Here is a 27,743-nt window from a genome sequence, read left to right as displayed (position 1 = left end):
TGCTGGTCGCTTCATCACTATCGCAACTTGTAGCTGGAGCATTTTTACATATAACAAAAACCCTTAAAACTATGATTTGTGTAAATCAAAAACTATCCGAAATCACAAAAGGTTGTAACATAGACAATGGGTATCAAGGTTTATAACGGTGTAAAATAAAACAAAATAGAACAGTCATTGGTTTTATCATGAATTCAAAAGGGCATGTTCACGATTTTGGACAAACTTTTTTTTCGATTTTAATGTTTACGATGCTTCCGTAAGGTATTCTTAATGGGCAACCAAATATCGAGTGTCATTTGTTGAGTTAAAAGCGAGTTATAGCGTTTACAATTAACAAAGCTTTTGTACACATTTTGAATGTTGAAGTAAAAAATCTAGTTTAAGTTGAATGTGGTAAATGCTAGGAAATGTTTATACATATTCAAACTGAATATGAAGATAGATAAACCAGCTTAAAAAAGATTTTTTTTAACTGGTACATTGGACCTATGTAAACGATAACAGGACACGAGCCTTGTTTAGATGACAAAGAATTGAAACCCTGTATCTTGCTTATAGCTTTACGACTGACCCTTAATTTTTTTTATAATTTGAAATGCATTTCTAAAGCATTGTAAATAATAAAAACAGAAACATTGAATTTGATCAAAATCGTGACCATGCCCTTTTCAATAAAGTTCTTCACTTAAAGCCTCCCCCTCCCCCCCCAAAAAAAAAATATAAACACCACAAATCAAACAGAAACAATAAATGAAATGTTCGCATTTAGATAAAAAAAAAGATTTATATAGTAATAACTATTGTTTATTGAAGTAAAAAAAGCTATAATATATATTATGTAAAGTACGATTACACAAATAAGACAAGTTGTTAAAACAAGTAAAAAACCATAAAAAAGAATTTTTAAGTAAAATTATTGATTTGCCAAAGTCTTAAAAATGTCTTGAATGAAAACAAATCAATTTGGAACTTATAAAGCCTTGTTAAGATATTGCGTGAAAGAAAAAAAAACAATGTGAAAAATAAAAGTAGTTTTTTTTTCATTCCATAGAATATATCACACAAATGTTAGATACATATTACTTTATCATTCTGATTTAACGCAAAGTATGTTATTATTTAAAACATCGGTTAAAGGGCTTAATGGTACATAAGATTTACAAATCATATAAAATTACTGTTTTCTGACCTCTTTCGAATACCAATCTGTCCCAAAACAAAAAGAAATCTATAAATTTCTGCAAATGAATACAAATACCGGTAACACTGTAAATTTTCAAAAAAAAATATAAGCTAGCATGTATATTTAAAACATTCTTGCAGACAAAAACAGTCACACTGTTCTGATATTCAACGAGCCACTGTTAATCAGAAATACCAGTGCAATATTCGTTATTATCGATATCAAAACCGTTCAGTTCACACATTTGCCGCCCCTCCAACTTGCGTACTGGGTGCAAAGATCATCTGTCCCGTATTGTTTACTCCAGTTGTTGGCGTAATGATACGCCCAGCAAAGCCAGGCTTTGAACGACAGCAGAAACAACATGAACACGAGCTTTTCTTCTCTATTGGAGGCACCTGTTTCCTAGTAAAGGACAGAAAAACTTGTTCTAGCGAAGTCTGGTGAACAGAATAGTCCTCCACTCCGAATTCTGATTTTTTTCTTTCCATTTCCCTAAACAATTTTGCGAGGGATAAATTTGGACTTGGAATCTGGAAATCTAGATATCCTTGTTGATCTTCAAAAACTTCTGTTCCTGGAAATTCACCAAACAAGAAGTTGCGTACAGGACCAGAATCCATTGCGTTTCCGTCATTGTCACGTACTAAACGTACACTTAATGTATATCCTTGGGCAAATTTATTTTTGAGATGCTGTGGACTTCCAAAGCAGACAAATTTTCCATTTACCATAATGACAATTTTTGTACAGAGAGCGTCACATTCTTCCATACTGTAAAAAAAATCGAAGATTACTCAAGATGTTAAACTCAAGGCTAAGTTTATTTTAAGTACAATGTATTTTTGATAATTCCAAAATTTAAAGATGAGCGTCAATTGAGATATCTTAACCCTTTTTATAAGTTACATGTAATAAGATGTTCCTTTCTTCAAATAACACTGTAAAAGAAGTATAGCTTGTTGATTTTACATCGCAATAAATGGCCCACCTATGAGAAGTTAAGACTAGTGTTCTTCCACTTGCTCTGATTTTTGATAATACATTCCAGATCTGTCTTCGAGCAGCAGGATCCACGCCTGTTGTCGGTTCATCCAGCATCAGAAATGGAGGATCTCCAACTAGTGCAATCGCAGTGCTCAATTTCCTTTTGTTCCCACCACTTTTGAAAAACAATGTACATGTACTCGGAAATGACCATTAAAAGAAATAACAAAAGGTTTGATGTTAGTAGTTACTATATACAGTATAACTCGGTTATAGTGAAGTCCAAGGGACTTTTGGAATCACTTCGTTATATCCGTATAACGATTTCGTTATAATATCTACAGCAAATTCTCTATATACACGTTTTTTTTCACCAGACTGTAATGTTTGCTAATTGACGCTTAAGATAAAAATACATTACTCCGATACATTTAAAAATCGGATTGTGAAATGAAAAAATCATATGAAAATATACTGATTCAAACTATTTTGTAAAATGGTAGTGCAAACCTTTAAACTGTAAAGAAATCGTTATAAAGGTGTTCAAATTTGGGACTAAAAATCAGTTTGGTATATCTGTAAATTCGTTATATCCGAATCCGTTGTAAAGATTTTGCAAAGGATTTTTGAAGAATTTTTTATCGGGAACTCTAAAAAAAAAATTCCCTATATCCGAGAATTCGCTGTAACTATGTTCGTACCAAACGAGTAATACTGTATATGAACAAGGATAGATATACATGTGAACGTAACATAGTCAATAGTATAATTTGAAATCCCACCTGTAAGTTCCACAGAGTTTGTTAGCATACTCCTTTAGAGTAACTGCGTCAAGTAGATCATTCACCACCCGACGTATCTCTTTCTCCTTCACCCCTCGTAGTCGGGCGTACAAAGTTAAGGTCTCTCTTCCAGTCATATTTTCGACTAGTGCGTCAAACTGAGGACAGTATCCAAGACACCGATGAACCTTTAACGTGTAATATACATAAGAACATATATCTAACCTGTATTAGCAATTAGCACCAAAATTGTTTATATTGGAAAAAAAGTTGTTTTGATTGCGCTTTTGAATGATTTTTAAATTTTAAGCAAACACAAAAAGTCACACGAATCTTTCTTAACACGACCAACAATGTATATACAATAAATTAAAAAAATACACATCAGTTAACAACTGCGTTATTAAATGTTTAAACATCGAAGGACAGTCCAGTACATAAGTAGCACATTTACATTATTAAGTCAGACTTAAAATATCTATTTAGCTATCATAAAATCAAATAATATTCAATTTTTAATTGATAAACTGAAATCTGATAATAATTGGTGTTATCCCCAATTTAACAACCTAGTAAGTTATTCAGTGTACCTGTCTTAATTGGCTTTTGACACTGAACCCATTGACGTAAGCTTTCCCTGTTGAAACCATGACGTCACCAGTAAGCATTTTAAATGTTGTCGTTTTGCCAGCACCATTTTGTCCTAACAAGCCGAAACACTCTTGTCTGGATATTCCAACGCTGATATCTTTGACAGCCTCAAACTTATTTAATGTTCCATACGTTTTTCTCAAGTTTTTAATTATCAATTTATCAGTATTCATAAGGTCTCCAATTTGAGTAGAATTCACTCGGTTTGCCTCTTCTATGACGTCAGAGTCTTGAACCATGACGTTGTCAGGGTCGTTAATACTCCCTTTACTACAAAGAGCTCGATAGAGAAAACGTTGCAATCCCCCACTATCTATTATAATAACTAGAATCATGTATACGACAAACTGCACGGCCATCATACACAGGTATTTGCCAATCCCTGGGTATTGCCACTCCAGGTAATTGCTGTCTGGACACAATACACTTGTTTCTTAAGAAAATGTAAGAGAAAACAAACAAATGAGTAAAGAAAATAAAATTTTAAATAAATGATACAAGTAGTAAATACATCGACCATCGACAAAATTAAAAAAAGAACCTGTTAATATAAGATTACCTCCAGCATAAATCATTGCCACTAAATCCTGTTTGTTCGGCTGCTCACAATTTATTCTGTAAGTGTACCGAACATAAATGTTGATAAAAGCCTTTCCGAGGCAGTAATGAGGGAAGAAGAGCGTAAAAACTTTATCCATATCCTCGGCAGCACTTTTCGTTTCTTTAAGGGGGTACAGCAAAGTGACGGTTAAGAGCGTAAAAAGACCTACAAACGAGAGGGTTAAAAAGATATTTGAATATTAAATAAGTATTTTTTTTTCTTCTAAACTTTCAATTTTCACTACATTTTATAACAACTGACAAAAGTGTTTATTTTTGCCCACTTAAACCCTTTTTACCTGCAACTGTATTTATAATAATAATAGCCACTGTTCCACCGGCAGGCGATCGGAAAATAAAATGCATTAGATACATGGACGATATAGATGCTAAGCCAAACATCAAGAAACACAAAAAGACAAGTCCGAGTCTGTCTTCCTCGACGTAAGCTGGAATATCAAAGGCGGCAAAACAAATCAGAATAATGAAAATCGGAACTAAGTAGTGCAGCATGTCCCAAGTTAGATTCGCCATCCAAAACACCCGGGAACTGACTCCACTGACTTTCTGCAAGTGCTTCGCTCCAGACGACTTTTCTCGAATATGAAACACGCTAAATGAAGCCACTAGACACGACAATCCGAATAATAAACACTGAGCAAGACTAAGACCTTTAAACATTACAAGGCCTGTGCTCCTTGAGGAATATCTTAGATTTTCGGGCTTAGGAAGCGGTTCGTTTATAGTATGAATGTTTTTTGAATCTCCGCAATAAAATTTCAGAAGGAAGTTCATTGTATTTGCCATACTTATTCCAGCAGAATGAATAGTCTCGCCATTAAAGTAGCTAATGATGTCACTGCCATCAACTCCAAATCCAATGACGTAGCGAGACCTAAATGTTCTTTGTCCTAATTCTTCTATCTTATCGAGCCAGAATTTATTCAGCTCAAACGTTTTCGGCCATTTTGGATTGTATTCAATCACATCGAGTCCTCTTTTCCCATACCATTGAGAGAATGCCTGTGTCAAATTTTCTGCATCGTTTCTTGGGTTTGGTCCAGGTGTGATCGTTGTTACACTGTTTGGATATGGTTTCAGATTTAAAGCCAGGGGAGGATCTGTATGGTATGCTAAATTTGAGATGGCCTGGTCGGCAAGAAGACCAAATATTGTTAATAAGACTGGAACAATCAGCTGAATTATGACAGTAATTCGACTTCTCCACGTATGTACAGCTTTCTTTACAAGAAGCCCATAAAATTGTTGCGTCGCAACCATTATTCCTGTATTTTTTCCAAATCCTTCGTTAAAATCTGGAAACAAAATTTTACAAATTGAAGAAGGCAACGTTGTCAATTGAAATAATATTACAATCTGATTGATAAATGGCATGCTTAACTGCTAAACTATTTCCTGAAAAATAACCTATTAGTAATTCATACCAATGTCTACATTTGCATCTGCCATGTGTGGTGTAAATGTCGAACGATCGTCAATTTCCAGTCTGACCTGATGAACGTCTCTTGCGTCCTTACCATTCTCAACATTGACCTTGGCCCTATCGTCTCCGACTCTGATAAAGAAATCGGTTTTAAGGAATCCGATCTTGTTTAACTTTTTAAGTCATACATTTAATAAAGAAAATATGGAAACCAGTGGAGAACCTTAGAGAAAGTTTAAATGTGCATTACAACTATGTTTTATGCAAATCAAAACTAGTTTTAACCAGTGCCAAAGATTTGGGATTTTTAATATAAGGCATTAACGATCCATCATTATCCTGGAATATTCCACATCACATGAAGTTGAGAAGTGCCTTGGTATTAGCATTAGCTTTCATAATATCGTCTGACGATACTTAAACAAGTTTTTAACACATGTGAATACTTTTCTGGTAAAAAAAAAACTTTTATTCAATCCTTCCCAAATGTTAGTCAAGAATGTTCTTTTGTGGAAATGTTATTTACAAAACGTGTATTGACGCGTTAGAATGACAACTCAACAACGCATATCAAATAAAAATTGTGCAAGAAATGTCCAAGTTCAATTACGTACATCATAGAGCAAGTATCAATCTTATTTAAACTTACGCTCAAATCAGATTGTAACAAATAAAGCTTACTTGAGAAACACTTCTTCCATCGTTGTTGCTGATAATCCAAAACTTCCCACACCTAATTTTGGGCCGTTTTGCTCCAACTCTGCAAACAACTCTTCAAACTTCGCAGATTCGTCAGTTGGAAGAAGAACTGAGAGTTCAGCACCAACCTCTAGTTCTACGTCAGCTGATTGGATGTGCGTTTTTATGACTTCCATTAAACTTACAACATCGCAGTTGGGTAGCTTCACAATAACCAAGTGATAACCAGCACCTTAAAAAAGTAAGGCAGAACAAGATACCTCCATTAATTTTCGTTGTTTCTTATACAATGTATCTATATGACCTTACCTTTCAAGCACTCCAAATTTTCAGAAAGTAAATAAGTAGATAAGGAAATTGTGAATTTAGTGTTAAAAGTAACAATATAACAAGTGGAATCATTTATTCGTGGGGGGGGGGGGGCAATTTTCGAGGATTGTGGGGGTTTTTTTCTTATTCGTGGGGATGTTTTTGCGTTGATACGTCGGTTATTAGTTCAGTAGGAAAAATAAATCTTTAATAATAAGTTTCGTAGATGATGTAAATATCACTGAGTACTCATTCTTGTGTGTGGCCTATAAAGCGTATGTAAAAGATAAATAAGTTATTGTACCGTAGAGCTTTTTTAGAAACAGAGACGATCCACAACACTTGACTACACCATCAGCCATTATAGCTATACGATCGCCAAGTACATCCGCTTCATCCATGAAATGGGTAGATAATACTATAGTTCTGTCCTCCTTGTACTTTTGAAGAATGTCCCACATCTGGCGCCTGGCCCCAGGATCCATGCCAGAGGTTGGTTCGTCAAGAATGATAACCTTTGTGTGTATATTTAGCAGCACTAAGATATTGTTTTTAGTGAGAAATACTGATTTAAAAAACAAAATATACCAATATTAACCCCGATCCAGTATACATAAACCCGCTTGAAACTTCTTTTTGATTTAAGTATCGTTTCAATATGATAATTCAAATTCTTGCAAACAAGACAGAAAGACTATAGAATTTTTAAGTTACTTCACACATCACACACATCATTTCCAAATTATTTTGTTTTTCTCTTAGAATTAAATAATTTTTCATTGTATTTTGAATTGATTTTTTTAAACATTAATAGTTTTTATACATTGTACTAGAATATAACGTTTTAAACAAGCACAATAAGTTATTGATGTTGTGATTCTATTGTAATACTATAAAAGTATTCATTATTGCTGCTTCCATATTGAGACTTTTTTCATGTTAAATTATTTCATCATGAAATATACCCATTGAAAAATTCAGATTTTCTGCTAAAAATTTTATCATTAGGATTTTAATGTTGCGAAAATCAAGATTTGGTTTAATTATTGCAGTAATTTTTTCAGGAAAGCTCTATTGCGAGATGTACCTTTGATCCGCCTATGAGTGCTATTGCCACAGACAATTTTCTCTTCTGTCCACCTGACAAAGTGCCTGCTAAATCGTTTTGCTTGCCCACTAGGCTAAACGCTTTCAGGGTCTCTGTTATTTCATGGTCGACTGTGCTTCTGTTGCATCCTTTCAGCTGTTGGTAGTTTCAAATACTTGTCAATTAAGTCATGCATATATGATTGCAATCGAAATCATCATAGTGTACTTAATTATTTAGCAAAAATTCAGTTGCAATTAGGAAACATGCATTCAAATTCTGTCGATATGTAAAACAGGCCGTGTCGTAATCAAATTAATAATCAGATCTACCTTACATGTTTAGGTATGATTCATATAGCTATGAACTATTATTAAGTAAAGAACATTTCGATTTATATTTATATATTGGATATTTTCTACATCTGAAACAGTTAAGATAGCTTTTTCTTTTCAAGCTGATTAATTTAGTCCAAAATGACAACACACATCAACGTTGACTTAAATCCCTTCGTACCTTGTAGTAAAATTCCAATTGTTCTTTTACAGTCAAGTTGTCAAATAGAGTGTTGTGTTGTGGACACATGCCCAGACTACCTCTAACACTGCTGATGTCAGTTTCTATGTTGTATCCATTCACTCTTGCAGATCCCGAGGTTGCTGGTATGAATCCTATAAGAAATTTTGAAATTCTAAAGTCTCTACAAAGTTCTCAAGTCATGATACCTCATAAGAGGATTTGTTGATACAAAAGCTTTCTTTAGTTTGCTTTGATTGTAAAGTGTCATTCTACATATTGTTAAGGTATCATTCATGTAGTTCAAACATTAAGAAAGTATCTTTATCGTTAATTTTCATAATTTATTTTCGTTGCACAAATTTAAAAAAAATGTTTTTACTACATTTAAGAGTTTTAAAGACGTTAATAATACAATATCAATATATTGCTATATATAAGTACTAATTAGACGTTTCAATTGTTTTTAATAAAACACTACTTATTTTTTACAAAGCTTCCGTTTATAATGTTTCATATAAATCTATGAATAAAGTTTAGGTTTGGCGCTCCTCCTAAACGATTCCTTGTTAGAGGCCCCAATGGTAAGTAAAATGCCAACAGATAATGGAAAATAAACTACGATTTCCAGAACAGAAAGCATACAGACAAACTCTTGGCAATAGAAATAGAGAACAAACATATAATACTGCCTGTTTTCAACAGTGTAGAAATCAGACTTTGGCTTTAATTTTAATTTCAATTTTGCACATTGATAATCTGATAATCAAACTATATATTTTTTCTATACTTAGAAAGCTAAACAAAGTCAATATTTATTGATATAAAACACTATCTAAATGTTTTTAAATATGATATAAAGATATCAATTTTATCAATTAAAAAAAATCAAATTCAAGAAGCCGAAAAAAATTATAACGTAGGGAAAATTTTGAGGGGTCAATATGAGTATATCAGATAAATAAATTTTGATATTTTTGGTCTGAATTTTGTTGATAACATACCGGTTAACATGGACATGGTTGTAGTTTTTCCGGCGCCATTGTGTCCGAGAAGGGCGGTAATTTGGCCTTGATAGATATTGAGCGAAGTTCCTTCTACGGCAACTACCTCTTTCATGCCTGATTTGTATACCTATCAATAATCAAAGTACTGAAGAACTGACGGGAGTTGATTTTGTCGATGTTAATTTATTTTAAAATCAATGATATGTTATTTTACATGACAAGTACATATAGTTTCTAATTTGAATTACGCACATTTTTATAATATGAATTTTTGGACTTTTTCGACAAGAATGTCGAGAAACCTCCATATGATTCATGTTAAATAATACTTAAAGATAAAATTAATTCAATCAAACTATGTATCAGTAATTGAACTCTAGTCTCGTTCAACCAAACGCTCGGCTGACACCGTAAATCTCCGACAAGGATTTACGGAGACAGCCGAGCGTCGAGTTGAACGAGACTATATTGAACTCTGGCGTAGGAATACATACGACTACAAAAAATATTTAAATTGTTCGTACCATTTAAAATCTGACTATTTTCAAGGTATTTATAGCGAGCGCAGCTCGCCGGCGCGCAGCGCCGGCGCGAAGCGAGCTCTACCGGCAAGGCGTGTGTGAATAGAAAATTCGGACTAGTTGCACATTCATTCAACAGATTTTTTTGGCGTCAGTAAATCGGACCAGTAATGCATCGTTTTAATCGTCCCAGTAGTTCCCTGTAATCATGGCAATTTTTATCACTTCACACTCTCACGAGAATCAGCAAGACAAATTTAGACAGTAAAAACAATAACGATGTAAGCGACATACAGTCAATGTTACCTCTAAAGTTCACCTCAGTACACTTTCAATCAAAAATAATCGTGTGACGTCACAAACGTTTACACATTGATCCGATATATTTTTTCGGAGTCAGTAAATTTTGACCCACAATTCATAGTACCAATGGTTTCCAACCTCACGTTCCAACATCACGTTCTCCCGAGAATCAAAGTAAAACCTTTGAAAAGCTTATAAGATGTGTAATTTTAAGAACATCATGCTTTTTAAGTAAATAAAACAGTATACTTCGCATACTTTTATTTCTCAGGGGAGGTTTAAAGAGTAAGACGACACTTAACCAACGTCAGCTTTGACGTCACAATAAGCACTGATAAGGGGAAATTACTCTAATCGAAGTTATTGTAAATCTGCTGAAATGACCAAAATCCTTCTAAAATCTTGCAAAGGCTAAGATAAAGAACAGCTGACGAATAAGGACATTTCTTCAGATACAGGAAACAGTTGTAAATTGCACTAATTTGGATGAATGCTCACTAATATTTTATTCACTATAATTACGGTAATTTCCTGAAACGTAACGTTATACGTAGCAGCGCCTTTTTTTAAAGGGGGTGGGTGGGTGGATGGCAGCCTCATCCAAAAAATCTTTGCAAGCAAAAAGAAAAATAAATCATGAAAATTCTAATCATTCAGCTCTTTAACAGTTCAATGGTTTCTTTATTTTCACTTCCATTTATTACATGCGGGGGGGGGGGGGGGGGGGGGGGGGACAACACCATGTTCTTTTCAATAACATGATAAGCAAATATTTTTAAGCGTAAATTAAAAATAAAATTAAACATTAATTATTTTTTTTTAAGTGGAGGGGCAAATCCATGTTAAGTCGATTTTCTATGTATAAATTGACAAAATTGAAAAAAAATTTAGCATGGGGGGAGCTCTATGATGAGTCAAGTTTTATATGTAAGTTTAAGAAAAAATGTCTACTGCAAAAAAAAAAGGGGGAAATCAATCAATCAATCACAATCACTTTAAAAGAGGAGATGCAGTGCAATGAATATTTATATATTAAAATCTTTATTATTTAACAACATTGTATCTGAGATTAAACTATTGTTCTACTTATAAATAAATAAATTATAACAAATCTTATAAACTACGAATAATGAAAATTTACTGAAAAATAGGTATGTTTTATTTTTTGGCATTCAAATTTCACGTTGTTAATTTTATTTTATTAATTTATTATAATTCATTGTTTGATCACATGCTGTGCTCGCCCCAACGGTCGCACCGTAAAACATATTAAATACGTTTCCTTGAAAAACAATGCGTTAGCACACATTACATCGAATTTATCAATTATTTTCAAGAACTAAGTCTTGTCAGCAGCAATGATTTGTGCTGAGGTCCAAACACTGTTTCATTTTCGGTTTGTCTGAGTAACTGCATAGGAGAGTTGATTAAAATCAATTCCCAAAAATGGGTTAGATATGATCGCACAGAAAGAAATTAACCTTTTAATGACATTTTTTCTTGTAAGGAAAAAAATAAGATAACAAATGAAATAGTTTCTGTGTTCGAAGTTTCTTGTTATTTCCTTCCTGAAAAATTTGTTTTAATCATTACTGTGGTTTCATCAATTTTCGTTGAATACCAATTTTCGTGGATTTCGTTGTTAAGTTGATCCACGAAATTTAATGTTCATTGAAGTTCAATTTCAACTAACATTTTGTATTGATAGGATCATTGGCCACGAAATTACGTATCCTTGAAACTGTGGTTTTCAGAAAATCCACGAAAATTGATACCCACGAAAATTAATGAAACCACAGTATTTCTAATTTCGTTAATTGAATTAATGTTTATCATGACCTTGTGTGCACAGTGAAATCCTTCTGCTGTGCGGAAATGTGTATTACAAATAAGAAAATCATACCAAGCTATAGAAAAATTAAGAAGCTAAGCGATACAGCTACAAATACATGTATCAAGTCACAATAAAGTGTTATAGTCTGTCCCAAGATATTTTTGCTGCATATTTGAACGATTTTTAATAAAAATACACATACCTGTGACTGAAGTGCAATTAAAATCGATGGAAGGGAAAATTCCCAAGATAACTTCATTCACACATTATCATTTTTCCCTCGTAAAAATTCACAGGAACGAAAACAGATTTCCTACGGAGATTTATAATGGGGAATGTTGACATCTTTTCTCCATTCGGAAATACTCGGGACCCCTCGCGCAATTTTTCAACGTTATCATCCGAGCGTCTTCATCTCCTTGGCAATGGAAAAACCTCGTAGACTTTTTATTTTTAGCCGTGTACTGATACCCGACAAGCTAGAGGGGGCGTTTCAAAGGGGAAATCTTGGGATTTTTTCATACTATTGAATGAACATTGTCTGAACCAAGAGGTATTTATAAATATTGAATAATTTAAGAAAATATGCGGCAAAAATATCTTGGGACAGACTATAGTTTTTATCATTTCTTTGACTATAAATTTATTCTTCCATCGATTTCGATATGTTTATAACTTATGAATACATGTTATTTATTTAAACGTAGAATTTGTACATCGTGCTTTTTTATACTCCTTTTTTAAAATACTAAATTGCAAAAATGATTCATATTCTATTTCATACATGGGTACATTTTAAACATAGGGTATTATGCAGCTTAAAAGATGCGAATATATTACAGTGGTAACATTGACGTACAAAAACTTGTCAGAAATCGAAAGCACATGCGTTTCTTTTTTTTTCATTTTCATGAGCATAATGTATTTCAAGCAACATTAAGAAAAACACCCCCTAAAACAAAAACAAAAAAATCCGAAAAACAAAACAAAACAAACTATGGACGACGCTTCAACTATAGCGTGCTAGCACCAAAATAAATGTAATAATAGTTAGAGCTAAGCCATATTTTTTAGGGGAAAAACATTATAGTTGGAAACATGAGTTGCAAGAATTAAACGATTTGTATTTGCAATGAATGTAAAAAGCAAATTACATGTTACTAATGCGTTTGTCTTTAATAACATTAATAATGAACTACTTGTGGTCGATATATTATACGTATATGGGAATATAACATTCAGAGAATTTGTAATGAACGCTTGAGAAATACATGTTTACGTTTTGTTAATTTTTGTTGATGAGGACAAGATATTTCTTTAAAAAAAGTTTGTTAAAAAGGTTAAGTTAAAACTTATAATTACCCACTCAGTTTGTGTTTCTTTTGGTCAAAACACATTGAATTACAATATTTGCCAAATTAAAATCACAGAATTATAAAATCAGTAGATCTAAACTCTTTATAAATTAACAACATATTTAATAATAAAACAATATAATTCAAACCACGAAAGCAATTAAAAAGATGTGGGATACTATGTAGACATTGAAATAGTAATACTTTGTAGTTTGAATTATATTGTTATATTATTAAATATGTTGTTTATTTCAATGTTTACATAGTACCCCACATCTTTTTAATTGCTATCATGGTTTCAGTAAACTGTCTCAAAGATCTCCAATCGAAAGGTGGCATTTTTGAACCCGCTTAAGATTAGCTTTGGAAAAATTTATGTAAACCAAATGATAAACTATTGTCTAGAGAGTATATAACCACTTCTGTTTTTTATGTGTTTCACCTGACAGGTGAGATATTTACCTCTAAAAATTAATATCCCATCGGAAAATGAGAATTCCCATAGGAGAATTGATTCTCCTACAGGAAATATTGACAATCCTATAGGATTTTTTAAAGTCCTAAAGGATTCATATTTCCTATCGAAAAATGGTATTTCCTATAGAAATTTGATTCACACATGTAGAGTTTCTATAATTTCATTTTTTCCTGACACTATTCGTAAGTGGAATAGTCTGAATAATAATACCAAGGAAGCTACTTCGTTAAATATTTTTAAGAAATCACTACAGAGCAATTATACAAAACCTCCTAAGTATTTTTCTTTTGGTAAAAGATTCTTGAATATCATTCATACAAAATTAAGGCATAATTGTGTTCTCAATTGTGATCTTTATCGGTGTAACATAATAGCCAACCCAATGTGTTCATGTGGAAGTTTAGAAGATGCACATCACTTGTTCTTCGTTTGTAAAAAATATTCATCATTAAGACAATCATTTATGTATAATCTTTTATCACTGAACTTTTTGAATATAATTGATGTACATTTGTTACTTTGGGGTGACAACACTTTATCTTATGATGAAAACATAAAAATATTTAAAGAAGTTCATACATTTATATTAAAGTGTGGTAGATTTAACTAAGTTTTTAAATTATTTGCATAACTTTCTTATCCAACCTAATTCTAATTCTAGATTTAAAACTAATGATTTATTTGTATTTCATTACATGTTTTATAACTGTTATCAATGTTAACTGGCATTGTATGGCACTGTAATATATTATGTACAAGGAGAGGACATTCTAAGTTTTTGGAACTTGTGTCCAATCCTTTTGGCATTAGTCAATAAAATATGTTCAACACAGAGTTTCTATAGGATATTAAGTTTTCCTATCGGATTTGAAATTCCTATATGAAGTTCTTGTATTCCGATAGGAAATTTCAAATTTCCTACAGGTATATTGTTTTCCTATAGAAATTTATTTTTGAAAGGTAATTTTTTCACCTGACAGACGAAAAAACAATGGTAACAAATGTAGTTGTTAACGCTTTAGGCAATGGTATATCATATGGCATACTTGAATTTTTCGATATATGCAGCTTAAGCGAGTGCACAAATGCCAACTTGGCATAACTAGCCGGCACAGTGTTGTATACACCTGAAAGCAGACGCTACATGCGTATTTGGAATAAACAATGGGGAAGAAATAACATGCAGACCCTGAAAGTAGTCCTGGTGCTTGGTTTGGTCTGATCAATACTGTACAACTTCGATCATTATGAGATTAAGAGTAAGTTTATGTTTACAGTGTACCTTGCGAAGATTGTTCATGCTGATGCCAACACTGAGTCTCTGTGGGTCACTCTCAAAGAACTTGGGATCATGATTAACTTCTACGCTCGACGTTTCCTGAATCTGTTTTCCTCCACACCAGTATGTTTTCTAAACATATTAAAAATTTGAAAAAAAACGACGCTTATTAAAAATAATATTTAATCTATCTGCCTTTATAGGGAAACACTAAACCTATTAAAACCTGTTTGCAACACCAAAATAGTATTTTGTATACAAACCGTGAAAGGAAAATAAAATGGTTGAGGAACACCATATTCTCCGGGCCTGACACCGTCAATGTACCACGTGAGCAGGAAGTAGATGGCGCTATCAATCCAAAGCATCAAGATGGCGTCACCAAACGTGAAGGTTCCGTCAACGGTTGGAGGTTTGGTAAAAGTGTTCCACTGAACACCTTTTCCTATAATTTTTAGAATCAATGTTTAAAGAATACTTATTTTTCTGCTTTGCAAATGTGTTGTGACATCAGGCCGATATGAAGATTCTAATCTGATTGGATTGCCGTCGTTAAGATTCTATTCCAATTTTTGTAATGATAAGCTTAAAACTTATGCATAATTTATACTGCTAAACTATTAGAATTAGCGGCAGTTCAGTTTTTGTTGACATCTTTAATATTGGTACAATAAACTAAAAAAAAAAGTTATTTCATTCAAAAAAATATACCAAATTTTAGAATGTAAACTAATAAGGCACATCTATATATCATGATTCATTGCTGTAATGAAGTTATCTCATTGTAATAAAAGAAAACTCTGCTAATCAATGAAAATTGGTCACAATGATTAAGTTATATATACTTCTTCACTTCATCAACTTCTGTAGTTTATCATAGACGGTAAAGTCTGCCTACACGTCATACGTCTGTTTTGTACCTATTTTAATTTCTTAAAAGGCTAATCAAACTTTTGCTAATCAAGTTGATCAAAATTACCCAAAAAATACATGTATAAAATAGATACAATTTGCGGACAAAGCAAACTTGAGAAAAAAATCCATCTAGATCCCAATAGCGTTTTTGAAATGAGTGATTGTAATAAATGTCTTCTAAGCATATTTTTTTTATTTATAAAAAATGCAAAATGCAAATGAGATCATGACTGATGTAAGTCAATATTAATTCAACTGAATTAAATGCTCGGGTGGAATACATTATAATGATTATGATTACTATTTAACTAAAAAAAAAGGGTAAAATTTTTAGCAACCAATTAAGGAAAATTATATAAACCTTTTTGTCACAATAAAAAACCTTAAAGTTTATTCCAGTTCATTTGTCTTTATGGGAACATGTATGTGTATGAAATGTGTATGTTTTTGTTGTTTAAAAAAACAATGAATTAAAATTTGTGCTCTAGATTTCTCTAAAAGTTTATACTTTTGTGGGTTTCAAATATTCTTAGGGAATATTTTCCCAATAATACACAATCTTGCACCAAATACAGTAATGAATCAGTTCTGTTTCGCTTTTTCCTGTACTAGATCGAAAAAAACAGGGAAGGAACCGATTATATATGTGTGTGGGTGTGTGTGTGTGTGCGTGTGTGCGTGTGCAATGGACGTACCTATTGCTTCATATTCAGCGATTGACGTAAATCCAGTGGCCATTGCCAAGTTGTTCAACAAGCATAGAGCCATTCTCTGTGATCTCGTCATGTCAGCATACTTCGAGTCCAACCCGAAATGAGGAATCAGAGTGACGAAATAAAAGAACGCGCAAAAATACGATGCTGTGTTGGCTAAAAAGAAAGATTACTTGTTAAACGGTGTTTTTTACAGTTATGTAAAAATCTTGTAGAAATGTTTATGATATATAAAAAGAATAACAGAATTTGTCGAAAAGAATTTTTTATATTTACATTTCCCTGTGTCTTTGCCTGTGATAAAACTACGTAAAGATTTTGTACTATATAACCAATAATACAAATGACGCCAAATTGAGGCGTCAGCGGGGTTTGCTTATCTATATTTAAATATTCAATCATACGATGGCTTAAAATTATATAAATATAAGTAATAAGGAATCATTCTTTGAATATTATGAAATGATAATTTCGGTCGGGGCGGGATCAAATCTATCATAAAGCCTTCGGGCTTTATTGGATTTGATAACGCCCCAACCAAAATTATCACCTCATAATACTCAAAGAATGATTCCTTATTCCTTATATAGAACAATGTTAGAAATGTTGGATTAATATCATATATAGAAGCATATCCATAAAAAATCAGTGTATATATCAGTATATATATATATATATAGGATCCTGAAATCTTGAAAAGGGCTTCAAATTGACAATGCCTTCTTTTTATTACCTTTGTTGAAGAAACTGCTAAAAAGAAAGCAGAAAGCCACAACCGACACGCCATATGACAGGTAAAAGAAGAAAATCAAGGAGGAATCCGAGAAGTCAAAAATTTTGGCAGTTCCTGATTGAATGATGATGACAGTGATTGCGAACGTGACAGTTAAGTAGATAAATCCTTTGAAAAACCAGGAGAACCAGTAAACAAAGGAACTAAGTCCCATCATCCTTAGCGTTTCCTGTTTAGAAATAAATTGTAAGTAGATATATTATAAATGGGTTTAGATATTTTTCTCGATATAGTATTTCTTTAATATTTGCATTAAAACTTGATCTTCCCCCAAAATTCAGGGTGGATTACCTGGCTATTTGTGGAGTTATAATTATATTCAAGTTGCAATTGAACGCAAGCTTATAAATGAAATAATGGTATATATTTTCAATTGAAACTATGTAAACAAAAAGGAAAAATGTTATATAACTTAAAAATATAATTTAGAAATAAAGCAGTGGCAATCTTAACATTGCAGAGATATAATTTTTTTTTAAATGGAAAATAGGTCGCGTGTGACCTTAACAGGGGTGTCACTTTAAGTAAAGCTAAATCTTGTAGAAATAAGAATACTATGTATTGAAAACAAAAGGTCGAAACTTGGTGTAGAGAATGCGTAATTAAAGTGAATCGTTTGATAAAAAGAAAACATACATGTACCGAGAAAACCTCTTACTTTTAATTTCTTCTCGCGGTCATACACAATTTCTTTGGTCAGCTGCAGTGTGGGTAAGATCAGTCCCAGCACCAGAGTGACAGCAACAAAGTATCTGATAAAGTTGCCCATGTAGTAGGTATAATAGGCAGGATATGGCATCTTCATGATCATAATGTCCTTTAAGTCAGCGGATGGATTAAAGTATTTGATAATTGCTGAATCAATGCCATACATGAGCCCCAAAAATCTGCCATTATAATCTGGAAAAGTTCGTCTCATGGTTGTAAAACGGTACATTGAACAATATTTTTAAATAATGGGCTTTTTTTAAAGAATAGAAACATGTCTTATATCTCTACGAGAGAGAGAGAGAGGGGGAGAGAGAGAGACTGTTATTAATTCCTACAGAACAATTATTTAAGGAATGAATTTAAGTCCTAGCTATGTTATACGATATAACATAACTTGTGGCAGTTTACGCTCTATACCGCTTTATAAAAAAGCTTAAACTGTTCCAAGTAATGTTACACTCGTATAATATAGGTAGAACTTTTTAGTAGTAAAATCAAAAAATAGGGTCGTATTGTGACGTAGGCAAGTTGTGGTATACGAGATATATATATATATATATATATATATATATATATATATATATATATATATATATATATATATATATATATATATGTTTAGCCAATCAAATGAGGCCATACAATCAGAATTAAATTATTTCACGATATCTAAACATAAAAAACCTAGGTTGATCGATCATTAGAAAAACAAATTCTATTTAGTTTTTTTTTCTTCCAAAATGCAAGTAAACAGTAGACATACTTTGCTTCCAGCTTGGACCCGGGTTAAGATCCTTGTTGGGATACGTGGATTCTGTGTCCATTTCTTGGTCTATTCTAAGCTTGTATGTTACATCATCGGGTAAGACTAACTCATAAGTATTCGACGGGTCAAAGACTACTGCTGTTCTGCTGTTATACCATTGGTAACCGTTGTCATTTTCGTCCGGTTGGTTCAGGTAACTTAGAAGGTCCACTTCCGTTGCAAATCCTTCATTTAAAATATTCAGAAATTCTGATATATGCTACATATTATTGATGATGATGATGATGATTACTGAAACTTTTGAGAAACTTTTTGAATTGAAAATATTACAATTAAGTTACATTATGCATATTTTACAAGTTTAAATAAAGATATACTACGCAAAATAGAGACTAATGGAGGATTGTTGTTTGTTGTTCATTTGCTTTTTTGTTGGTTTGTTTAATTAAATGGGTTTTTGGTGAATATCAATAAATGTAAAGATTACATCTACTTACCTTTCATTGAAGTTGAATACAAAGTATATTTGTCTGAAGAAAACAAAAAAAACCACTAAAGACGTTATTTATCTATAATGTTTAGCGTCTACATCCGTGACGTATAATTTAAAAATCTATTTATTGTAGTATGTTGTAAATTCAAACTTGCTTCGTCAATTTACTCATCAATACACATAAACATTAGAAACAACAAGTCAAATCTTTTATCATTGTGCATAGAGGTATTTTTTAACAACAACAAAAACATCAAAAAAACCTTTCAAGATGGAAAAGGTCTCGTTCATAATTCCACTTATCACAGTTGTGTTCGGAGCATACAGAATTTCTTGATTAGAACTGTAAAAGTATATACGCTCTTTTTCATAAGTGGTCGCTTCTTCAAGCTTTGGCTCCAAATTAGCAAGATTTCTTATTATGACCAGCACTATTGGAAAGACCAAAGGTAGCAAAATCTCAAAGACCGTCACACAGATCTTCCGTCTCTGGAGAAGAATATTCTTCCAGGTTAGCAACAGGAACTGCGCAGGTAGTCCGGCAACCATTTTTGTTGGGTTTGTTTTGTTGTTCTATTGTTGTTTTGGTATGTTCATAGATATAATGTAGACATAAGAAATCCCGCTGCTACGCCATTATTTCTCCAGGCTAAAAAAAAAAACAACTGAAATGGTCAATATGCCTGTCCTTTTCAGTTCAGTAGGTCAGTGCACTTCAAGATCACGTGATTGAAACTGCTGACTAGAAATAGTTACAGGGGCGCTGACTCAGCGAGAAAAGAATTTGAAATTGTAGACCTTGTGTTGATTACTGCAGCCAGAAATAGGCATTCATAAAAGTATAATTTGATAACTAAAACAAATAGCATCAATTCATTGAAAACAAAACATTGTTTTCAATATTTGTCACATGCTGCAAAATTTACATGTATATTCCTTTGTGCTTACGTGACTCTCGTGACCAATAGGTGGAAAGGAAATTCAGCTGGGTTGGTGAAATTCTTAAAAATCACATAGTAAAACTACAATAGGCTTCGGACACTTCCCCACCACTCCCAGCGCAGGTAAGCGAACGAAAATAATTCAGAAGTTGAATTGTGATTCACAACTTACATGTTAATTGTTGAGTTTATTAGTAATAAGACCTATGTTTGGATGTCTTAAAGTTAAGACAATTTTTAAGAGGTATCAAAGTTAGGCCGGCTTAAGAAACTATTGGACGTGTCTCAAGATTAATCTGAGACATATCTTAGACTTAAGATAGCTTCATGAACATACCAACAGGTCTCTATATGTATTTCAGAAAATTAAAAGCTTCTCCTCTGAAGAGTGAAGTTTGTTGCACAAAATTTAAAAATCTAATTAATTAAATGAGTAGTTTATATTTTTTAGGCTCTTAAATGTTGTTAAAAAATTGAATTTTCAACTATAGAAAATGGTCAAAACCCACAGTATTGGCGAAATTGAATTGACTCTCTCTGTCCCCGTTTCTAAACAAATTATTAGATCATCGCCGTTTTATAGAAATTTCTTGTCCTTTATTTATATTTACAATCTGTTAGCTCCATTTCTAATACTGTGTACAGGGTTATTTTCGCCCGTGTTATTTTCGCCCTTTTTACTTGCAAATGGTTTCGTCCCCTCTTGAATTCGCCCAGACAAAGTTCTGAATAAAGAATATCGTTTGAAACATAGGATCTCGCCCAGTCCTAAATTCGCCCGCTGTCAATGAGGGCGAAAGGGGCGAATATTTCCCTGTATACAGTAGATGTTTTCTTGAACAATCATACCGATGAGCGGTTTTCAAATAATTTTCTGATTTACGCATCATTACAAAACATTCTTATCATGTGCTCTCTGGCATTCATGATATTTATTTTTTTTTTAATGATAATATGATCAATTATTTCATACAACTACATGTAACCTGTTATACAGTCGAAACAAATTGCGATTATCCGAATAGCGATTCTGTAATCGATTGCCATCTCTACTTTTTAAAATATTCATCCTATATCCTTATTGCAGTTATCTTGCCATTTTTCGGAGGTTTTGACGAATGACATTTACCAAAAAAAAAATTCACATAAAACATTCACAACCTTTAAAATGCTGTTACATATATAATTTATTTCATCAATATTTGAACCTTTACCAACTTCGAGGTTTCATTTCCTCTTTTTCTTTGTTACATGTAAATATATATTAAAACATAACTAGATTCAAAAAAATGAATTATGTTACTCCCCCCATTAACATGTTGCGTATTAGTTCACAAGCATTTTGAAACTCAAAACTTGCTAATTCTATATAACTTGGCAAACTGGTTGCAGTTGTCAATGCATTTTGCCTTTGTCGCAATTGACAAGATAGATTTTGGACATCTCTCGGCCTTTTCCGTCAAGTTATTTTCTTTTCGGAAAATGACGGAAAATGACAATTTTTTATATGGAAAAATGCATGTTAATACATGTACATGTATATCCAAGTTTAATTAATTAAATTACACTGTTTCAGTAGTTTTTAAAGATTCCAGATCATATGCATGTTAAGTGTTGTATTTGAAGTGGATATATGCTGGTGTAAACTTAATTTAGTATGAAATGCAACCCCCCCCCCCCCCCAGAAAAATGAAAGTACATTTCGAGGGGATGTGGAGGGGTGGAGGTGGTTAAAGGCTTTAATTAAAAATTTCCAAAGACTGTAAACTGACTGGCGACGGTCCGGTGAAAAAAGTGATATCCCACACTCACGAAACGATGCACCCACACTATTCCATTGATTATGCACGCTGCAGGTATCGTGCTGCAAGAGAGATAACTCTTACAAACCAGATAGCAACATATAAAGGTATCACACCGGTAATGAACTTAGAATCAAAATGAACTTAGAATCAAAATGAACTTAGTCAATTGTAGTTCCATATATACTTCAGAATTATTTTTTTCCTTGACTGCATTTTTACATTTTCCTTTACTCAGTTTTAAAAATTTTTGTACCACAGAGTAGGATATTTCATGTATTTTGTTAGGTGATGATCTTTTTTCACAGGGACTACTTCTTTCAGGGCACATGCAGCAGCTTCCTGGGGAGTGTGCAGTCTGTTTACATACAAATGGAAAACACGTGGTTTTGAGGGTAGACCTGTTTGGAGCTAGATATTTTGAGAAAATGCAGTATCGCTTGCCCTTTTTATGGTGTTAGCTGATGAGATACGTAACAAATAACATTTCCTCCGAATATTTTGTCATGAAAAATACAAACTGATTTTTAAAAATTTTTCCCCCTCTATAGTGTTATATAGTGAAAACAATTACCGGTGTGATACCTTGAAGAATTGGAAGTCATAAAATTATTATATCTTTCTTTGATTATTTTTTCCTCTCTTTTTTTCTGCTGCTAAATGGATATAGGGTAACATAGCTTTTTTGTATACTGATGTTTGTATATTGTTCTTTGTAAAAAAAAAAAAAATCATGCCTCAATCTCCTAAGGTAGGAAATAAAGAATGAATGAATGAATGAATGAATGAATGAATGAATGAATGAATGAATAATCTGAAGTTGATCTATAAGCTTTAATTTGGAAATAAGGAATCTTTCTTTTAAAGTATTATGATCTTATAATTTTGGTCATGGCGTGGTTAATCCAATAAAGCCCGAAGGGCTTTATGATAGATTTGATCACCCCCGACCGAAATTATCACTCATGCTAAATTATTTAAAATTCAAAGAATGATTTCTTCTTATTTTTATTTATATCATTTTATAGCAATTGCACTATTAAGTATAAGAATATTGACATTTTTGTAATTTTTATTTGCAAACCCGCTTGCGCCCTAACATTATACGTTATCCGAATTTACCATTATACTATAAAACAAAATCAACTATACTCTGTCCCACAACTTCCACCACTTTTTGCTTGATATTTCAATAATAGTAAAAACCTTTGTGCTCAAACTACGTTCATCCACTAATATGAAAAATGTCCAAATTATCTGTTTTGGAACGCCCCCTCTACCGCTTCAGGTTTCAATACACATCCCAAAATTGAAAGTCTACGGAGATTTTGCATTGCATCAGCCATTAATTAGCCCGGATGATAACGTTAAAAAATTGCGCGATGTATTCCGAGTGTGTTCCGAATGGAGAAAAGATGTAAACATTTCCCATTATAAATCTCCGTAAGAAAATTGTTTTCGTTCCTGTGAAATTTTATGAGTGAAAAGGGATAATTGTTCAATGAAGATATTTTGGATATATTCCCTTTCATCGATTTCAATTGTATTTCTTTCACAGGTATATGTATTTTTTTTAAAAATCATCAAAAATTGATAGACTGAAGCAATAACTCGGGACAGAGTTTAGTAGAGTGATCACAGACAAATGCACTGAAAAACTGCAGGGCGTGATCAAATCTTCCATAAAATCCCTTCAGGCTTTATATTAATTAAGTTAGATATCGCCCGACCTAATTTATCGCCGCATAATTTTCAAAGAATGATTCTTTATTAATTAAATAAAATTAGGGGGGAAAAATCTCCATTATTTTGAGATTGAGAATTAATGAAATTCTGTTTGATATAGGGTTAATTTTGTTTTCTTTTGTTCATTTTATCAAAGGATGTACATGAATATACCTTCGCCATGGTGCTCTGGCGAATATAGGCATATAAACGAAAAGTAATTATTTGCATACATTGATAAATGGTAAAGAAATGGAAATCCACATACCAACTTGAAGGTATCTGGGGGTCCTATAGCGGTGCATGATAAATGCTGTAATACCTACGTATCCATGATAACACAATACATTCTATAAATAGGACAGGAACTCATTTATGTGATAAATTTGATCACAAGAATAAAAACGTACTAAGACATGTTTTATTTAACTTTGAAAATTTTAAAGATAATGTCGAAAAACACAGAGGGATTGGGGGTGTTGGCGATGTTTTCAAAAGCAAGACAATATATAACAAAGCGCGTCGGCATTCATTCTTGGTTTACACACACCCACAAACAAACACATGTTTGGCACTACACAAATAGAGGATGTGACATTAGGATATGTATTTAAATATAATTATATAAATATACCGAACATGTCATTAATAGTAAAAGACTACAAGTGTTGTTATGTTTACATATCATGCACATCGAAAGCAGATAGTACCTTTAAATGGCGGCCGTATGAAGCAAGACGTCTCCGCTGTGTGAATTGGTCAGATCGATGAATGAACACACAATAATCGATATACATGTACTGCCACAAATCCCTAATTATTATTGTTTTTATTTGTTGTTGTTTTCTTAAAGATCCCCATGTGTACACTCTTGTTTAAAGATCCTCATGTGTACATGTACACGCTTCATTGAACATAAACTATGGTATAGACGCCTCGCAGCACAGTAATTCATGTAAATAGATCCACGGTTTGCCGCTAATTATCAAAGAGCGATGGGCGCGGATCTCAATGCTTTATGTGTTATTCCGCTCCCCGATAACGACCGGAGGAATGTATCCGCTCACACAAAGGCCAAAAATTTTATAACAGAGTTCACAACATGTAACAGAAGCTACAGAATGCCAAAAATTTTATAACAGAGTTCACAACATGTAACAGAAGCTACAGAATGATGAAAAATAAAGATGAGATGAAGATTATACATAATATACCGACTATTTTGTTTTAAAGTTCCTTAATGATAAAAAAAAGAAAATGTTACTGTTCAGTTTCTACACATTAATATTAAGAGCTTTATAAAATACGAGTTTACAAGTCTACAGTGCTCGTGCGATCACTTTAGGAGAGGAAACTTGACAAAATCGTGCTGCAATGAGGAGTAGCGCACTTAGTTTACGATTTCGTCTATAATAGCGATTTTGTATCAGACATTTACAATATAACTAGATTTTGACCCGTGCGTGCACAGGTTGGCATTGCATATGATATCGGACATTAACGAAAGAGATACATCGACACACCGTATTGTTGACATTTACATAATCAAGCTTTAAGCCTACAACAATTCTGTTAATTTCACTACACTCTGCTGAGTTGGAATAATCTAACCGTGTCTCGGAAAAGGCCTTCACCACAGTCAGTGGCGTAGCTTTAGGGTAGATGAATATGGAAGCACTGTGCAACAGCACGACAAGGGGTTTGGTCCAGGGTAGAAGCTGACGCATTTTTCACAATTAATATCGATAGGTTTTTTAAATTTCCCCAATATACATTTTTCTTCAATTGTAAATATATTTCTAGTGCAAAATTCAAGCTTTTCATGCGATATTTTTCTTTAAAAATTATGCGGCGTATATGTAATTTAGTATTGTTAATTTCTTTAGACTTAAGCCAATAAATGTTTTGGTTTTTTTTTCATTTCACGAAACAAACTAATAAAAAAAACGTTTGTACATTACAAAATTTATTGTAAAGCTTTTTTAGCTCACCTGAACCGAAGGTTCAAGTGAGCTTTTCTGATCACCCGTTGTCCGTCGTCCGTCCGTCCGTCTGTCTGTCCGTCCGTCTGTAAACTTTTCACATATTTGACTTCTTCTCAAAAACCTCTGGGCCAGATTTAACCAAACTTGGTACAAAGCATCCTTATGAAAAGGGAATTTTAAATTGTTAAAATAAAGGGTACAACCCTTTTTAAAGGGGAGATAATTACGAAACAGTGAAAATAGGGTGCATGTCTTTAAAAATCTTCTTCTCAAGAACCACTGCACCAGACATGCCAATATTTACACAAAAGCTTGTATATATAGTGAAGATTCTAAATTTTAAAAATCGTGACCCCCGGACCAAAACTGGGGCCCCAGGCGGGGTTCAAAGTTTAACATAGAAATCCATAGGCAAAATGTTTGAAAATCTTCTTCTCAAGAACAACTGCACCAGACATGCCAACATTTACAAAAAAGCTTGTATATATAGTGAAGATTCTAAATTGTAAAAATCGTGACCCCCGAACCAAAACTGAGGCCCCAGGCGGGGTTCAAAGTTTAACATTGAAATACATTGGACAAATGTTTAAAAATCTTCTTCTCAGAACCACTGCACCAGAAATGCCAACATTTACACAAAAGCTTGTATATATAGTGAAGATTCTGAATTGTAAAAATTGTGACCCCCGGACCAATACTAAGGCCCAAGACGGGGTTTAATGTTTAACATAGAAATCCATAGGATAAATGTTTAATAATTTCCTTCTCAAAAACCACTGCACCAGAAATGCCAACATTACACAAAAACTTGTATATATAGTAAAAACTCTAAATTGTAAAAATCGTGACCCCGGACCAAAACGGGGGCCCCAGGCGGTCCGGGCTACAACTTAAACATAGAAATATGTGGGAAAATTGTTTAAAAATCTTCATATCAAGAACCACTGCACCAGAAATTCCAATATTTATACAAAAGCTTGTATATATAGTGAAGATTCTAAATTGTTAAAATTGTGACACCCGTGCAAAAACTAGGCCCCCAGGCGGGGTTCAAAGTTAGCATATATAAGAAAAATGTTTAAAAATCTTCTTCTCAAGAACTACAATGCAACAGTTTGGGATATCACTATGCATACATCCTTGGCAATTGTTGATTCTAAAGTGTTAAAATCATGACCCTCGGACTAATACTGGAGCATCAAGAGGGGTTCAAAGTTTAACATAGAAATATATAGAAAACATGTTTTTAAAAATCTTTTCGAGAACTACAATGTCATACTTTGTGAGATTACTTTACTTGGATCCTCAAATAGTGAAAACTTTAAATTATAGAGGCGATCTAATACTGGGGCTACAGGAGAAGGGGGTCAATGTTTCACATAGAAAGATACGAGGGAACATGTTTAAAAATCTTATGGAGGAGAACTACAATGCTTCAATTTGTGAGATTACAATGTAAGAATTCTCAAATTGTAAAGTTTCTAAATTGTGGAAGCCGTGACCCCTAGACTAATATTGGGGCCCAAGAAGGGGTTCAAAATTAACATAGAAATATATAGGGAACATGTTTAAAAATCTTCTTCTCAAGAACTACAGTGCAACAGTTTGTGAGATTACTATGCAAGCATAATTGGCTATTGTAGATTCTAAATTGGTAAAATCGTGACCCCCGGACTAATACTTGGGCCCCAAGACCCCCAGACCAATACTGAGGCCCCAAGTGGGGTTCAAAGTTTAACATAGAAATATATATGGAAAATGTTTTAAAAAAAATTCTTGAGAACTACAATGCTACAGTTTGTGAGATTACAATTCAAGGATCCTCAAATAGTGTAGTTGTTAAAGCCAACCATAAACCCCG

At 33.0% G+C, this 27,743-nt stretch overlaps 1 protein-coding gene across 2 annotated transcripts in view; it reads right to left on the bottom strand.

The window, feature by feature from the left end:
- Positions 1–890: 890 nt before the first annotated feature.
- The window catches only part of LOC128161502 (phospholipid-transporting ATPase ABCA3-like), a 30,662-nt gene continuing 3,809 nt past the window's right edge, over positions 891–27,743 (bottom strand). The window contains exons 1-21 of one of the 2 annotated variants that reach the window (XM_052824789.1): positions 24,608–24,871; positions 19,693–20,078; positions 19,434–19,466; positions 18,934–19,161; positions 18,118–18,359; positions 17,400–17,628; positions 16,649–16,822; positions 15,302–15,483; positions 15,042–15,170; positions 9,266–9,395; positions 8,262–8,416; positions 7,746–7,901; positions 6,963–7,173; positions 6,332–6,581; positions 5,652–5,782; positions 4,506–5,522; positions 4,166–4,372; positions 3,546–4,039; positions 2,956–3,143; positions 2,178–2,348; positions 891–1,960 (exon numbers count right to left, since the gene is read on the bottom strand). In XM_052824789.1, coding sequence (XP_052680749.1) covers positions 1,423–1,960; positions 2,178–2,348; positions 2,956–3,143; positions 3,546–4,039; positions 4,166–4,372; positions 4,506–5,522; positions 5,652–5,782; positions 6,332–6,581; positions 6,963–7,173; positions 7,746–7,901; positions 8,262–8,416; positions 9,266–9,395; positions 15,042–15,170; positions 15,302–15,483; positions 16,649–16,822; positions 17,400–17,628; positions 18,118–18,359; positions 18,934–19,161; positions 19,434–19,466; positions 19,693–19,978 — 5,151 coding nt within the window. In that variant the 5' untranslated portion in view covers positions 19,979–20,078; positions 24,608–24,871 and the 3' untranslated portion in view covers positions 891–1,422. Of the gene's footprint in view, positions 1,961–2,177; positions 2,349–2,955; positions 3,144–3,545; positions 4,040–4,165; positions 4,373–4,505; positions 5,523–5,651; positions 5,783–6,331; positions 6,582–6,962; positions 7,174–7,745; positions 7,902–8,261; positions 8,417–9,265; positions 9,396–15,041; positions 15,171–15,301; positions 15,484–16,648; positions 16,823–17,399; positions 17,629–18,117; positions 18,360–18,933; positions 19,162–19,433; positions 19,467–19,692; positions 20,079–24,607; positions 24,872–27,743 lie in introns of those variants that run through there. The other variant, XM_052824790.1, reaches the window with a different exon arrangement.

The sequence above is a fragment of the Crassostrea angulata genome, chromosome 8 (assembly GCF_025612915.1).
Source record: "Crassostrea angulata isolate pt1a10 chromosome 8, ASM2561291v2, whole genome shotgun sequence".
Taxonomy (NCBI): Eukaryota; Metazoa; Mollusca; class Bivalvia; order Ostreida; family Ostreidae; genus Magallana; species Magallana angulata.
The sequence above is the reverse complement of the archived record's forward strand: the minus strand, read 5'-3'. Positions and strand labels throughout refer to the sequence as shown.